This window comes from Hyla sarda, chromosome 6 (assembly GCF_029499605.1).
Source record: "Hyla sarda isolate aHylSar1 chromosome 6, aHylSar1.hap1, whole genome shotgun sequence".
Taxonomy (NCBI): Eukaryota; Metazoa; Chordata; class Amphibia; order Anura; family Hylidae; genus Hyla; species Hyla sarda.
Window position 1 is genome coordinate 292,899,203 of NC_079194.1, and position 17,053 is coordinate 292,916,255.

General features: G+C 44.3%; 1 protein-coding gene across 2 annotated transcripts in view; it reads left to right on the top strand.

Annotated features, from left to right (window-relative positions):
• The first annotated feature begins 436 nt into the window (after nucleotides 1-436).
• Nucleotides 437-17,053, top strand: part of CD82 (CD82 molecule) — an 80,774-nt gene continuing 64,157 nt past the window's right edge. The window contains exon 1 of one of the 2 annotated variants that reach the window (XM_056527767.1): nucleotides 437-539. Coding sequence is in view for 1 of the 2 variants with exons in the window: in XM_056527766.1 (XP_056383741.1) it covers nucleotides 6,407-6,588 (182 nt within the window). In the remaining variant the exon portion in view is untranslated. Of the gene's footprint in view, nucleotides 540-6,391; nucleotides 6,589-17,053 lie in introns of those variants that run through there. The other variant, XM_056527766.1, reaches the window with a different exon arrangement.

Below are 17,053 nucleotides of genomic sequence, written 5' to 3' on the forward strand. Positions count from 1 at the left end.
CGGGATATGAAGACGGGATATGAAGACAGGATATGAGGACGGGATATGAGAACAAAATATGAGGTCGGGATATGAGAATAAGATATGAGCTCAAGATATCATGTTGGGATAGGAGTTCTGGATATGAGAATGGGATATAAGGTCGGGATATAATGACAAGAGCAGCATTGTTGCTTTTTCTTTCCCACAAGGTTTAAAGAAGGATTGCAGCCAAAATTAACCCTATCCACAGAAGCTGATTTTGTGGGGATCCAACCCTGTCCGGGCATGCTGGGAGTGAAGTTTTGCAACAGCTGGAGGAACTCTGGTAGGGAAACACTGTGCTAGAGTGTCTATAGTACACATTATAAAGTTCTATGAGCTGGCTGTCAGTCCCTGCTCGGCCTGCAGGTGGCAGTAGTGCGCCCCTCCCCTGTAATCTTTTCTGCTGTGGACACAGAATCAGTAAAGTTTTGCTCAGAGCAGCTGCTGGCAGCGTCCAAGTAGGATCCCAGACACCAGGAGGGTCAGAGAAGGCTGAAAACTGCTGAAATACTCAGGTAACTGGGGAGGAAGCCTGTAAATGAGCTACAGATCCTTAAAAGAACCCACCAAGTGCTGTAACAGAAGGAAATGGGGGGAGGGGGGATTTAAAGTGACACCTTTCTGTGCAGATCTCATGGTGTGTACAGGCTTCTCTTTGTGCCCTGAACTCATCCCCCATGTGCTGCTTCTCAGTGCACCTGATCCAGCCTGGGGCAGAGCTACAGCTCTGGAGGTGAATGCAGCCCTGCAGGCACTGCTGTGTGTGTGTGTCCTCCTAGGACACGTCTGCAGTCCCTGCTGGATCTGGATCAGTACTGTGCCCAGTGCTGGGGGTCTATTGTATTGAGCTCTATGGACCCTGAGACTGTGCATGGGCAGATCTGGCATAGCAGAGCTGAGTTTGTCACTTGGTGCGAGTCAATGCTATGCACTTGTGTCAGGCTGTGTTCACACTGCTGTACTGTAGATGCATTTAAGCCTTAGTATTGCGCTCGCAACCCCCGCACCTCTCACGGTTTATCTGATCCGAATCAAGATCACGGTATTAAAGCAGAACTCTCTTGGCGAGCTGTTTGGGTTTCACCTAGGATTTCGGTAACCCTACTACATTCAGCTCTGCTACATTGTATCTGTTTAGATACTGGTCTATAAATTGTGGCTACATTGTATCTGTTTAGATACGTGCGTATAAATTGTGGCTACATTGTATCTGTTTAGATACAATGTAGCCACAATTTATAGGCCTGTATCTAAACAGATACAATGTAGCCACAATTTATAGGCACATATATATAAAACAGATACAATGTAGCCACAATTTATAGGCACGTATCTAAACAGATACAATGTAGCCCCAATTTATACGCCTGTATCTGTTTAGATACGTGCCTATAAATTGTGGCTACATTGTATCGGTTTAGATACGTGCCTATAAATTGTGGCTACATTGTATCGGTTTAGATACGTGCCTATAAATTGTGGCTACATTGTATCTGTTTAGATACAATGTAGCCACAATTTATAGGCCTGTATCTAAACAGATACAATGTAGCCACAATTTATAGGCACGTATCTAAACAGATACAATGTAGCCCCAATTTATACGCCTGTATCTGTTTAGATACGTGCCTATAAATTGTGGCTACATTGTATCGGTTTAGATACGTGCCTATAAATTGTGGCTACATTGTATCTGTTTAGGTACGTGCCTATAAATTGCGGCTACATTGTATCTGTTTAGATACGTGCCTATAAATTGTGGCTACATTGTATCGGTTTAGATACGTGCCTATAAATTGTGGCTACATTGTATCTGTTTAGGTACGTGCCTATAAATTGTGGCTACATTGTATCTATTTAGATACCTGCGTATAAATTGTGGCTACATTGTATCTGTTTAGATACGTGCCTATAAATTGTGGCTACATTGTATCTGTTTAGATACGTGCCTATAAATTGTGGCTACTACTCTACTAGGTTGTAGTGATCAGTGGTCTCCAAACCACAAACCTCCAGATGTTGCAAAACTACAACTCCCAGCATGCCCGGACAGCCGTTGGCTGTCCGGGCATGCTGAGAGTTGTAGTTTTGCAACATCTGAAGGGCTACAGTTTGGAGACCACTGGTAAAGATGTAGCGGAGCTAGATTACTCTTTCGTCGTTGTATTTAAATCATGTATCCGGCCCTTTAACAGGTGACATTCTTAAAGGGGGTTTCCACCTTCACATGACAGTGACCTCTCCGTCCCCTAATAATGACTTCTGGGACTAGGATTAATCATTTATATCATGTAGGAAGCGACATCTATACCGGGAAATTTTGGAGAGGGGAAATCCCATCCATCTGACACCCCATGTGTGATATGAAAATCAGAAGGGGGGGGGGAGTTCAGCAACTACTTTGGGCTGACCACTTAAAGGGGTACTCCAGGAAAAAACTTTTTTTTATATATATCAACTGGCTCCAGAAAGTTAAACAGATATTTAAACTACTTCTATTAAAAAATCTTAATCCTTTCAGTACTTATAAGCTTCTGAAGTTAAGGTTGTTCTTTTCTGTCTAAGTGCTCTCTGATGACACGTGTCTCGGGAACCGCCCAGTTTAGAAGAGGTTTGCTATGGAGATTTGCTTCTAAACTGGACGGTTCCCGAGCCAGGTGTCATCAGAGAGCACTTAGACAGAAAAGAACAACCTTAACTTCAGAAGCTCATAAGTACTGAAAGGATTAAGATTTTTTTTAATAGAAGTAATTTACAAATCTGTTTAACTTTCTGGAGCCAGTTGATATATAAAAAAGTTTTTTTTTTTCCTGGAATACCCCTTTAATTCCAAAAAGAAAAAAAATAATCAGGAACTAACCCAATATTTGAACATGTGACCTTGTTGTTTTTTTTATTTATGTATTCATTTTTTATTACAATCCTCTAGGCTGCATTCACACCATGTTTTTGCAATACAGTTCCCGTATACGTTTTCTATGTGAAAACCGTATGTAACCGTATTGGAAAACGTATGCATTAACTCTCCATTGAAAATTGTATGCCAAAAGATGCATCAGTTTGTGTCCGTTTTGCATCCTGTACGGTTTTGTCAGTTTTTTTTTTTCCTGTACCCAAAACCGTAGTCTACCACGGTTTTAGGTCCGGTTGAAAAACTGCATTAAACTGTATACGTTTTATTTTTTATTTTTTTAACATGGAAGTCAATGGGAACCGTACAGAACCGTATGTGCGTACTGTTCCATCCGGTTTTCACCATCCGGTTTTTGACTTTGCACAGTTTTTTTTCTTGGAATTTCAATCAAACAAGTAAAACTTTATTCAAAATGGAGTGAAAAGTAAAAAACGTATACGTTTTTTTCTTAAAAAACAGATGCAACCGGATGTCAATTTTCAAACCGTATACGGTTTTCAACCGTATACGGGTTAAAATTTGTACACGCGTTTTGATACAGTTTAGTCAGGTTTTGAGGAATCCGTTTTTCCTCAAAAAACTGATACGGAAACTGTATTGCAAAAACGTGGTGTGAATGCACTGATCCAGAATATTTGATAATCCGGAACATGTCAGACGCCACTGATCTCTCCTCCACATTGAATTCTGCGCTGTACAAATTGTATTTAGCTTTAGTAAATAGCTCCTGGGGGAGTAATTCACGGAATCGCAACAAATTCCTTGCCGCTCCCAACCGTGTCCTCAGGAATCATCCCACAGGTTATGGAAACAGATGGATGCTCCCCCAAAGCGGAAAATACAAAAAAAAAAATATTTATATATATATATATATATATATATATATATATATATATATATATATATATATATATATATATATATTTTGTATATAAAAACATTTTTTTTTATTTTTTTGCATAATTCCTATAAACCCCAAAATCTAAGGCATGGATCAGCGATGATTGTGGCTAGAGATGAGCGAACTTACAGTAAATTCGATTCGTCACGAACTTCTCGGCTCGGCGGTTGCTGACTTTTCCTGCATAAATTAGTTCAGCTTTCCGGTGCTCCGGTGGACTGGAAAAGGTGGATACAGTCCTAGGAAAGAATCTCCTAGGACTGTATCCACCTTTTCCAGCCCACGGGAGCATCGGAAAGCTGAACTAATTTATGCAGGAAAAGTCATCAACTGCCGAGAAGTTCGTGACGAATCGAATTTACTGAAGTTTGCTCATCTCTAATTGTGGCGTATACAATTATTTACTTACCGTGATTGAAATTCTTTAAAATCTGCTTTCCGATAATCCAGAAATCCTAATAATTCAATAATCTGATAATTTAGCGTTCTGGGTTTTTTAGACCTTTCTATGATAATCCAGTGATTGGCAGATTCCGAATTATTTTGGGTAATGGATTATAGCGGGCAGTAAAGACAAAAAAATCATTTAAACCAGCATTTCATGAGCCAGAATATCAGACAGTCTGGCTCCTTTCTGGCCCGAAATTGCGATATAAGTGAAATTTCACGAAACCCAGAAAACCGCGATGAGAACTTTGGAACTTCCCCAATGTAAAAGTGAAATAATAATGGTACAGTTTGGGTTAATTTTAGACTTCCTAAAAAAATTCTCAAAGTTTCTGTGACTGTCTAAAAATCCGGCACTTGCCGGGTTTTTGCCAGGTAGAAGGAACATAGCTGGTGCTACCCATGGGGGGCGCTGTCATCTCGTAGCTTTGGGGATTCAGGTTTAGGGTTATGTGGCAGCATTGGTTGCGCCAAACTGTATGTGGCCTTTTGGTAACACGCATATATTGCCAAAAAACTGAAATCCATACTGGTTAGAGTACTGGCGACTTTAGGGGTGCATTCACTGTAAAAAAGCGTAATGGCTATCCAATGGTTGGCCGCGGCGCATGTCGCAATGCAGACAGGGTCATGCTATGATTTTAGGCCATGACAAGCAATCAGTGTTACCTAACCAATGTACCTCCAGCTGTTGCAAAACTACAACTCCCAGCATGCCCGGACAGCCTTTGGCTGTCCGGGCATGCTGGGAGTTGTAGTTTTGCAACAGCTGGAGGCACACTGGTTGGGAAACACTGCGTCACATCATAGCACATGAGGAACATTTGCATGGAGTTTGCCTATTCATCTCATGCAAAGTTTACCAGTCATTGGATTGTAAGCTCCTAGGGACAGAGACTGACAGGAGTGATTGCAATCCGTGTACAGCGCTGCAGAATATGTTGGTGCTATACAAGTAAACCATAACTACATATCTTGGCATCTGTTGCTTTGTTTCATATACACCAGTGTTTTTCCAACTTGGAGGGGGCTCTTTGTTGCAAAACTACATCCCTACATTGCCCTGACAGCCTTGGGATGGGAGTTGTTGTTTGTAAGAATTTAAAGGGTTACTCCGGTGGAAAACATTTATTTTATTTTTCTTTAAATCAGCTGTTGCCAGAAAGTTAAACAAATTTGTAAATTACTTCTATTAAAAAAAAAAATCGTTACCCTTCCAGTACTTTTTAGCAGCTGTATGCTACAGAGAAAATGATTTTCTTTTTTGAATTTCTTTTTTTTTTTCTTGTCCACGGTGCTCTCTGCTGACACCCGATGCCCATATCAGGAACTGTCCAGAGCAGGAAAAAAACCCCATTGCAAACCTATGCTGCTCTGGACAGTTCCTGACAAGGACAGAGCTGTCAACAGAGAGCACTGTGGACAAGACAAAAAGAAATTCAAAAAAGAAAATAATTTTCTCTGTAGCATACAGCTGCTAAAAAGTACTTGAAGGGTAAAGATTTTTTAATAGAAGTCATTAGAGATGAGCGAACTTACAGTAAATTCGATTCGTCACGAACTTCTCGGCTCGGCAGTTGATGACTTTTCCTGCGTAAATTAGTACAGCCTTCAGGTACACCGGTGGGCTGGAAAAGGTGGCTACATTCCTAGGAAAGAGTCTCCTAGGACTGCATCCACCTTTTCCAGCCCACCAAAGCACCTGAAAGCTGAACTAATTTATGCAGGAAAAGTCATCAACTGCCGAGCCGAGAAGTTCGTGACGAATCGAATTTACTGTAAGTTCGCTCATCTCTAGAAGTCATTTACAAATCTGTTTAACTTTCTGTCACCAGTTAATTTAAAAAAAAAAAGTTTTCCACCGGAGTACCTCTTTAATATACACATCGCAGTACTAGATTTGCCCCCACTTCCTCTTTGAATGCCATATAGAGCATAACAAAGTCTCATCCTGCCGCTCCAGTGCGCCCCTATTTTTCCACCAGGCCATTCATGGCGGTGCACAAGTATTATAGATGTATAGAATCCAGTTCTGGCCCTAAATGTTGCCATAGATTGCCCGTATAACCTTGGTTTATGACCTAGTTACCTTCCCCCCTTCCTTCCTGTTTACCTGAACCATGGGGAAGCCCTGCCCTTTACCTGCAATCTGGGACAAGGTTTCCGGTTACAGGCTTGACAGCTGCGTCTCGGTGCTGCAGGGAAGGACTCGTTTCTCTTTCATTTCTTCAGGCGTCGATTCGCCCCGGAGGAGAATCACAGTTTTCCATTTACGTGGCGGTGAGGCGAGACGCAGACACGGGTACGGTCCATGAATCTTGTCCTAACTATTTAAATCTAAAAATTCTCAATGATATCCGTTTACGAGAAACCCAACTTTCTAACTGTCCCATATAGCTGTTTAGGACCCTACGTTCACCATCTACTTTTGGCAAAAGGGACTGGAAAGCCTGCGTCTTATATGCCATATGTATCCATGGGCCCTCATGTACCCAATGGAGGTCAAAAGAGTGTCTAATGCACTGCTTCCCAACCAGCGGAAAGGCTGTCCGGAAATGCTGGGAGTTGTAGTTTTGCAACCGCTGGACGCACACTGGTTGGGAATTACTGGCCTGATATTCATACGTTTTTAAAAGTACGAGTCTTTGGATAACATATGCTTATAGTGAGGGTAAATAAGAAGATAACGGTCACAAAGCAATTGGCGTTAAAGCTCATAGGCCCCCATACATGTCACTTTTTGGGGGCTCAGTTGCTGGTATATGTAGTAATACCTGTGCCTGCAGCTCTAGACTTTAACAGACCAATCATAGGTCGTGTTCACACTGCGTAAAGGGATTTTGGCCTAGGTATCTGTCATTGTCCTTCTGAAAATGAGTTGCTGATGCATACTGTGGCGTAGAGCAGAGGATGCCGTTCATTTCAGTGACTCAATTAGAGCCATATATATGATATTTTAAATGGGACCGAGACCCCACTGAAAATGGCATATAGGACCAGAACGGATTGGTTGCTACGGCCATTAATGGTATCTGCTGCTCTTCGCCACGGTATACATCAGCGGGATGCAAGTGGATACCTGTGATGGAAGTCCCAAACCTAGTCTTAGTCTAAGGCCATGTTCACACGACCAAAAATGTGCAGAATGTCCGCTGGATATAAAGGGATGGACATATTGCACGTTTGTTGATGCGGAGGCACTAGGACCACAAAAAAATCTCCATAGAAACCATGGACTCTGAGCGGAATATTCCCGCAGAATTCTGCTCGGCAATTCCTTCATGTGAACATGGCCTGATACTGACTAGGCTATTTAACAAATGTATACGTTGCGTTTACGAAACGTAAAAATGTATTAGGCCAGATTCGGTTCTATTATAGTCTATGGCCACGCTGTGGGAACGCTGCAGTATACCGGTGACAAAGCTCCAAAATGGGATGTGAATGGAGCCGGAGGGCGAAATCTGACGCGTAGCGCCAGCACAATACATGGCATTGTCAGCCGATGCCAGTAAACAAACCGCTTCACGCTGGAAGTTAAAAATTAACCTTTATTAAAATCACATCATCAGCCATTTTATGAGGAATCCAAAGGATAGACTTTAGACCTAAAGAGGATTTTTATTATTGTAGTAGTTGTAATTGATAAAGGGAGTCTGTATAAATAAAGTTTATTGAATGCTTGTAAACCGTCCTTGTTGTCCATAGTAACCAATCAGAGCTGTGCTAAACTGCAGAAGGGAAATTGAAAGCTTAACTGTGGTTGCCACGGGCAACATGATCAGAGCATTGAGGCCTAATGTAGTACAAAGTGTTTGCTGTTCAATAAACTTTATTGATACTGTGTTTGCAGCTCATTGTATACACGTGTATCACCAGATATAGACAAGCAGCTTTGCCTATATACGCAATGAGGGAACTGTTGGGGGTCCCAGGGATCAGGCCCTCACTGATCAGACATTCATTACTTACTCTAAGGCAGTGTTTCCCAACCAGTGTGCCTCCAGCTGTTGCAAAACTACAACCCCCAGCATGCCTGGACAGCCAAAGGCTGTCCAGGCATGCTGGGAGTTGTAGTTTGGCAACAGCTGGAGGCACCCTGGTTAGGAAACAGCGCTCTAAGGGTTATCTGGAGTTCCCCTTTTAACATTGAGGACCAATAATGAATTATGACATGTTATCAGAAGGAGTTTTCTGGGAAGTCACAATGCAGGGGAAGTACCTCCATCATAAGAGCGAGCACAAAGCTGGAAAATCCGGGAATAAAGACTGAAACATTTCTGATTTGGGTTTTCTGGGAATTGATGAGGGGAGAGGATGAGGTGTATTACTAGAGTGCAGCTCTGAAGTATAATACAGGATATAACTCAGGATCAGTACAGGATAAGTAATGTAATGTATGTACACAGTGACCTCACCAGCAGAATAGTGAGTACAGCTCTGGTGTATAATACAGGATATAACTCTGGATCAGTACAGGATAAGTAATGTAATGTATGTACACAGTGACCCCACCAGCAGAATAGTGAGTACAGCTCTGGAGTATAATACAGGATATAACTCAGGATCAGTACAGGATAAGTAATGTAATGTATGTACACAGTGACCTCACCAGCAGAATAGTGAGTACAGCTCTGGAGTATAATACAGGATATAACTCAGGATCAGTACAGGATAAGTAATGTAATGTATGTACACAGTGACCTCACCAGCAGAATAGTGAGTACAACTCTGGAGTATAATACAGGATATAACTCAGAATCAGTACAGGATAAGTGATCTAATGTATGTACACGGTGACCCCACCAGCAGAATAGTGAGTGCCGCTCTGGAGTATAATACAGGATATAACTCAGGATCAGTACAGGATAAGTAATGTAATGTATGTACACAGTGACCCCACCAGCAGAATAGTGAGTGCAGCTCTGGAGTATAATACAGGATATAACTGAGGATCAGTACAGGATAAGTAATGTATGTACACAGTGACCTCACCAGCAGAATAGTGATTACAGCTCTGGAGTATATTAAAGGATATAAATCTAGATTTTCCTAGCTTGTGACGGAAAATATTAGTTATATGAAGACAGGAGGCGAGTATCTTATGCATTAATCTTTCTTTATTAATGCCCATAGCAGAACCTTTATAACTTCTTTTAATAAAGTTCAAACAAAGAATTTCAATCAAAAAACTACAACTCCCAGCAGTCCTAGTAATCCTGTAAGCCACGCCCAGGCTGGTGGCCCCTATATAATGGACTGCCCCAGGATGATCCTCCTCTTTCTTGATGCGACAACCTCAGCAACACTGGAAGCACGATAGCCATCCGGAGAACCGCACCGCCACACGAGTCTTCGGCCAGCCGGCCCGCATACTCCGACTTCAGATCTGGAACATCACCAACGGATCCATCCCAACGGGGATGGTATCGGAGGAACGTCATCCCAACAGGGGATGAAGACAAACGTCAACTGCTCGACCAGGTCAATCACCAACACGGACACGTCTCCATTTTTCAGTAACCTGGGAAGAGATAAAGACATCCATCACAGGGTTGGGTCGGGAGGGAAGATACTCGCCTCCTGTCTTCATATAACTAATATTTTCCGTCACAAGCTAGGAAAATCTAGATTTATATATCAGACAGGAGGCTCATATCTTATGCAAGTTCAAAGCTAACAGTTCATAATGATACATCAATACATAAGATACGTAAACTGTCATAAGACCGACATGGAAATATGTTCCTCCGGCCTGAAGTAGAAATGGCGAAAAGTGGTCTCAGAAGACCAATCTGCCGCCATCAAAAGGTCGGAAAGGGAGCCCCCTGAAGAGACTACCTTAGTAGCCATTGCTCCCCTGGTGGAATGAGCACCAAACAGGGAAACGTCTATGCCTGCCAGTGCCATGGCGGAACGCACCCAACGTGCCAGCGTGGCTGACGAAACCGGGAGATGCGGTTTAACGTAAGAGACAAGAAGTTGGGGAGAATTCAAGGAACGCAAGGCGGCAGTCTGCGATTCGTAGGCCTGTAGGCAACGGACAACACAAAGCCGCGGATGATCCGGAAAAAACGGGTAGAAGACCGAATGAATACCGGTCTTGGTCCTACGGACCACCGAAAAACGAACTCCCTGAGGCGAAAATTGTCGCCTAGAAATGTCTAGGGCCTTCACGTCCGACACCCTTTTGACGGACACCAGGCACAAGAGCACCGTTAGTTTAAAGGACAACAATTTTAGGGAAAGATCGATGTTGTCTTCCCAGGTGGAAAACATGTCAAGAACCTTGGAAACATCCCAGGTGGTTTGGTACCTGGGCCGCGGAGGTCGTTGAAACTTTACGCCTCTCAAAAGTCTACACACCAGCGGGTGTTTACCAACCGGCAAGGAATCTACCGGGCAGTGGTAGGCTGAGATAGCCGACCGATAGACGTTAATGGAGCTATAGGACTTGCCGGATTCAAACGAATCAGCCAAGTAATTCACCACTACTGATACAGGTGCCTGTACGGGATCAACCTGTCGTTGATCACACCAACGCACCCAGAGTCTCCAGGCTGATCGATATGCCGATCTAGTCCCGGGGGCCCAGGCCAAGGCGAGGAGATCCCTAGCTGACTTTGAAAGGTCGCTATCTGCATCTGGGATCCCGAAACCAACCACGCCAGGAGAGGCAGGTTGCCCTCCAGAACTAGGGGGTGAAGACCCCTGGTCGGATTGGTGAGTAGCTGTGGAAAGTGGGGAATCAATCTGGGATAATCCACCGACATCCCCAGAAGGAGGGGAAACCACGGTTGTGTCGGCCACCAGGGGGTGATCAGCACCACCGTCGTATTCGAGTTCGCTATTTGTAAGAGGACCCTGGAAATCAACCGGAAGGGGGGAAACGCATAATGCGTGCCTTTCGGCCAGATTTGGCGGAACGCGTCCACCGCGTATGCCTCCGGGTCCGGCCTCCAGCTGAAAAAGTGGGGTAGCTGGCGATTGAGGCGCGAGGCGAATAGATCCAAGTGGAACGGACCCCAAAGTAGCCTCAGCTGAAGAAAAATGGAACGATCCAGTCGCCAATCGCTGGAATCGAGCAGATAGCGGGAATTCCAGTCGGCAACCATATTGGAGACCCCGGGGATATACTCCGCGATCGGGATTATTTCGCGGGCTAGGCAGAAGTGCCAGAAGTCCTTCGCGACGTTCGCCAGGACTCTCTATTTGGTGCCCCCTAAGCGGTTGACGTATTGCACCGCTGCCACATTGTCCATGCGCAGTAATACACAGCAATTGGACGCGTGTGGTATGAGACTCCTGACGGCGAAAAACGCCGCTAAGAGTTCCAATGCATTGATGTGAAGAGTGGCTTCGGATGCGGACCATGTCCCTCCTGTGGAGGAGCTTCCGTACCGGGCACCCCAACCCCGTCGACTCGCGTCCGACTCTATGATAACGTCCGGACTGGAATTGAAAATGGTCTTGCCGTTCCACTCTACGGCATGACGAAGCCACCATCGTAATTCCTCGGTGGTCTCCGGGCAGAGGGGAACCTCGTCCGCATATCTGAGACCCTGTCTCAGATGCATGATCTTGAGCCTCTGTAGGGCCCTGTAGTGAAGCGGGGCCGGGAAGATGGCCTGGATAGAAGCCGCTAGGAGACCCACCAGACGCGCTAGCGCACGTAAGGATAAACAACCCTTTCGTAGGACTGCCCTGATCTCTTTGCGGATTAGGGTAAGTTTTGACTTGGGAAGACGGAGGACGGCCTGATTGGTGTCCACCAGAAATCCCAAGAACTCCATCTCTTGGGCTGGGAGTAGAATAGATTTCTCTAGGTTGATTATGAATCCCAGCCCTTGTAACAATGACATCGTCCATGTCATGTGGAGATATGCTTGAGATTTGGAATAAGCCATGATGAGGAGATCGTCTAGATAAATGATCAGACGAACACCTCGGCTCCTTAAAGACGCCACCACGGGTTTCATGAGTTTTGTGAAACACCACGGGGCGGAGGATAGACCGAATGGAAGGCAAGTAAACTGCCACATTCGGTCCCTCCAGAGGAATCGAAGTAGGTGTTGTGATTCCCTGTGAATCGGGACGGTGAGGTAGGCGTCCTTCAAGTCTATTTTCACAAGCCAGTCTCCCGGCTGAAGAAGATCCCGAAGGAAGTGAATGCCCTCCATTTTGAAATGTCGATACTTGACATGTTGGTTCAAGTCCCGGAGGTTGATCACAGGACGATAACCACCCCCTTTCTTTTTTACTAAAAAGAGGTTGCTTACGAAGCCCGGAGAGGAGGGTTCCACCTCCATGACCGCCTGCTTGGCTAGGAGGTCTCGCAACTCCTTGTCTATGAGGGTAACGTTTTGGTTTGCAAATCGAATAGGGGGGGGGATAACATTTAGAACCGGTAGTGACTGGAGGTCTATGAGAAATCCCGCTACTGTCTGTAGAATCCACGCGTCTGCCGTAATCGCAGACCAAGCGTGGATAAAATACCTCAGGCGCCCCCCCACAGGAATATGAGCAAGAGGAGTGAAAGGTGTACTCACCGGTAGGAGGTCTGGATCGAGGGTAACCACGTCCGCCGCGGCCGCGCCAGGGTCTGCCCCGGGGTGGAAAGAAGGGCGCTGGTTGCGCCACAGGCATGGGATAGGATGGAGCCTGCGTGTATTGAAACTGAGAAGGGGCTCTGCCCTGTGGCCTATAGGATGGGGTGCGGCCGGCAGATCGGCCTCTACCTCTGCCGGCCTTAGGGAAAACCTTATTGGTCCCCGATTTTTTTAATGACGTCTGGGCTTTGTCTAAGCTTGTAAAAAGCCCTACAAATTTGTTAATGTCCTTAATTAAGGAATCCCCAAACAGCATGCCTTCTGCTGAGGGGCCAGGCTCAGATTCTGCCAGGTGGGACAATTGAGGATCCAGGCGCATCAATATTGATCGTCGCCTCTCTATGGAGCAAGTAGTATTAGCGCTGCCAGCTAGGCAGACCGCTCTCTGTGCCCACCCTCGCAATTGTTGGAGGTCCACAGGCTGATCAGTTGCAGCTGCTTGCTCCGATAGGTTCAAAATCTTCGTGAGGGGACCCATTAGGTCAAGAATGCGGTCCTGTATTGACTTAAAGGACCTCTCAATCCCTTTCTTAGGGAATTTCCCAGATTTTAATAAATATTTAGTTAGAATTGGGTCTACCTCTGGGGTAGCTACTGCCTTTCTAGGAATGAAGGGCCTAGGGCACTCCGCTCTCAGTTTATTTCGGCTAGTCCTATCCAGGGACTTACGTGCCCATGATTCTACGTATTTAGATACGTGAGGCAAGGGGGTCCATTCACCAGAACGGGGATGAGAGATGCCGTCTGGGTGGAAGAATGGTTCGCCTAGAGCATCTAGGAGGACCTCGCCCTGCGTTGCAGGGTTGGCGTCTGTGGTGATCGCCGTGTCCCCAGCATCATCATGAAAAGATTCAGACTCGGAGTGGTCCGACTCGTTGGAATTATCCGACGAGTCCTCATCTGAGGTGTCGACAAATGAGTCGGGTTTAGCCCGTCTAGCGGATCTATGCCCCTTCACATGTATCTCCCTGGGGCCCAGGGGTCGAGTGGTGTCTGAGGGATGCTGGGGTTGGTAGCTCGTGGTTGGAGCTGCCTGGAGCATATTGTTGTCTTCCCCTGCCGGGGAGTCATGTGCCGCCATGGAATGTTTGCGTTTATGGGACGCTTTCCCTTTCTTAATTGGCGGTTCGCTACCCAGCGAAGGTAGCGGTAGAAAAGTCACTGGTTGTTGGGCTTTAGTGGTCACAGTGACTGAGGCCAGAGCTGCCTGGACCGACTGATTAATGAGGGCCTGAATCTGGCTTGCACTCATAAACTGTGCTGAGTCTGTAGAGAAGACCTCCCCTCTGAGGGGGGCATCTGTAGGTTCCTCAGCCATGAAGGGGTTAACTTAATATGAGTATATATAAATATACAGTATTTCTGAGGTAAATGGTTGAGTCTTACAAGTAGGTATAAATATATCTATATATAACTATAAGGATATATAACTACAAAGGCTAACACTAATTAGGAGAGTGGAATAAATTCCCTCTCTCCACTGCTTACAGGCTCCTTCCTCTACGCCGTCCGCGCTGTAACTGGCGCTGCGGTGTGAGGAGAAACCGATAAGCTCCAGTCCCCAGGGATGAAGTCTCGCGAGACTACCTCCCTGGAGCTGATAGGACGTCGCAGAAACGCCCGCTGCCTACGTCAGCAGGAGCGAAAGACGTGCGAAGAAAGGAAGAAGGAGGACCCGCCCCCCCTGCCCGCGTGAAGAGCGCGGGAAGAAGGAGGAGGAAGGAAGAAAAAAGGGGCGCAGAGGTAAAATGGCGCCGAGCGGGTGAAGGGATGGTGGGGGGGGGGGGGGGGGGGGGTTGACAGGGAAAGAAGAGAAATATTCAGCGATATTAGAACCGGAGGGACGGCTCCGGTGCCTACATAACCCCAACACAGGAAGGGGAAAGAAAGTATAGAGTAAGAAATAATGGAAAGTGAACCATGTGTATATGTATATATATATATATATATATATATATATATATATATATATATATATATATATATATATATATATAAATAAATATAAATATATCTATTACAATATATATATGTGTATAGGACAGAAGATACCTTAGGGTATCTGTACAAAATATCAAGTATACAACGTTACACAGTATATTACATGAGACTTATCTGTATGTATGCTGCCATGAGCAGAAAGAAAGAGGAGGATCATCCTGGGGCAGTCCATTATATAGGGGCCACCAGCCTGGGCGTGGCTTACAGGATTACTAGGACTGCTGGGAGTTGTAGTTTTTTGATTGAAATTCTTTGTTTGAACTTTATTAAAAGAAGTTATAAAGGTTCTGCTATGGGCATTAATAAAGAAAGATTAATGCATAAGATATGAGCCTCCTGTCTGATATATAACTCGGGATCAGTACAGTATAAGTAATATAATGTATGTACACAGTGATCTCACCAGCAGAATAGTGAGTACAGCTCTGGAGTATAATATAGGATATAACTCAGGATCAGTACAGGATAAGTAATGTAATGTATGTACACAGTGACCTCACCAGCAGAATAGTGAGTACAGCTCTGGAGTATAATACAGGATATAACTCAGGATCAGTACAGGATAAGTAATGTAATGTATGTACACAGTGACCCCACCAGCAGAATAGTGAGTGCAGCTCTGGAGTATAATACAGGATATAACTCAGGATCAGTACAGGATAAGTAATGTAATGTATATACACAGTGACCCCACCAGCAGAATAGTGAGTACAGCTCTGGAGTATAATACAGGATATAACTCGGGATCAGTACAGGATATGTAATGTATGTACACAGTGACCTCACCAGCAGAATAGTGAGTACAGCTCTGGAGTATAATACAGGATATAACACAGGATCAGTACAGGATAAGTAATGTAATGTATGTACACAGTGACCTCACCAGCAGAATAGTGAGTACAGCTCTGGGGTATAATACAGGATATAACTCAGGATCAGTACAGGATAAGTAATGTAATGTATGTACACAGTGACCTCACCAGCAGAATAGTGAGTACAGCTCTGGGGTATAATACAGGATATAACTCAGGAGAAGTAATGTAATGTATGTACACAGTGACCTCACCAGCAGAATAGTGAGTGCAGCTCTATAATATAATACATGATCTATCTCTGGGTGCCTACATATGTGTAATGTATGTACAAAGTTACTCAACGTTAGTTTCGTAGTGAATCCTACAGAGACTGAGAAATATTTTTTGTTCGGTTACTTAGTGACACAATGTGGCTTCTATGATGTGAGTGACAGCCCGTATTACTCATCTTTTTCTCAGAAAACTTGAATGACAGGCAATCCTGATCAAGATCTACAAAACCTTTAAACTTAGCATTCACAAATTTTTAATTCAATATTATAATAACATTCTGAAAGATTTTTAAAGGGGTACTCCAGCACAACTTTTTTTTCTTTTCTTTTTTTATATTTTGCTGGAAAAAAAAACTACTCAGTCTAGCTTATTTTCGGTCCCTTCTGCTCCTCTTTTGTTTTCTTCCTGAAAAACATATATGAAAAAAATTTGCACTTGAAAACCCTTTCAAGGGGGTGTCCACCGTGGGCAATTCCCTTTTGTTTGTTTGTCCCTTTTGTGAAGAGAAATGTCAGCTGGAAGGAGACTCTTAGTAGTCCCTCTCTGGTCCAGCTGATAGGTGAGTTTTCTGCATTTTGATATATGGAGGCTTGTATTGTATGTCTATGGCATCAAGATAAATGCAGCAGCAGCAGCTCTATCTGTATACTGCTGCTGCTGTCTCTATGGGATCAGAATATATATTGGTTATGCACCTTCTCCGAGGCTGTGTTTACACATAACATTTTTCTTCTTTCTTTTTTGCCTTGATTTTCCCAACATTGTGGCAAAATTAGTGCTGTTTTACAGCAAATATGCATAATTTTTAAAATCGCTTTGTGTTTCTATCCCCGGATAACCCCTTTAAGCATCACATGTGTGCAGGATACTGTACATGATAATAGACCCTATGGCAGTATTTTAGTGATGGAAAAGGAGTTAGTATGGCTGCAAAACCATTCCTGCTACATCAGCTAAAACAGGTAAGCACTAAGTGTACACAAGAGCCTCTACATCATTGTCTAGTAATAGTCTATGCTGCACTATAAAAGCAAAGAAAATAGTGGAAGACTATGGACACATTTTGAGT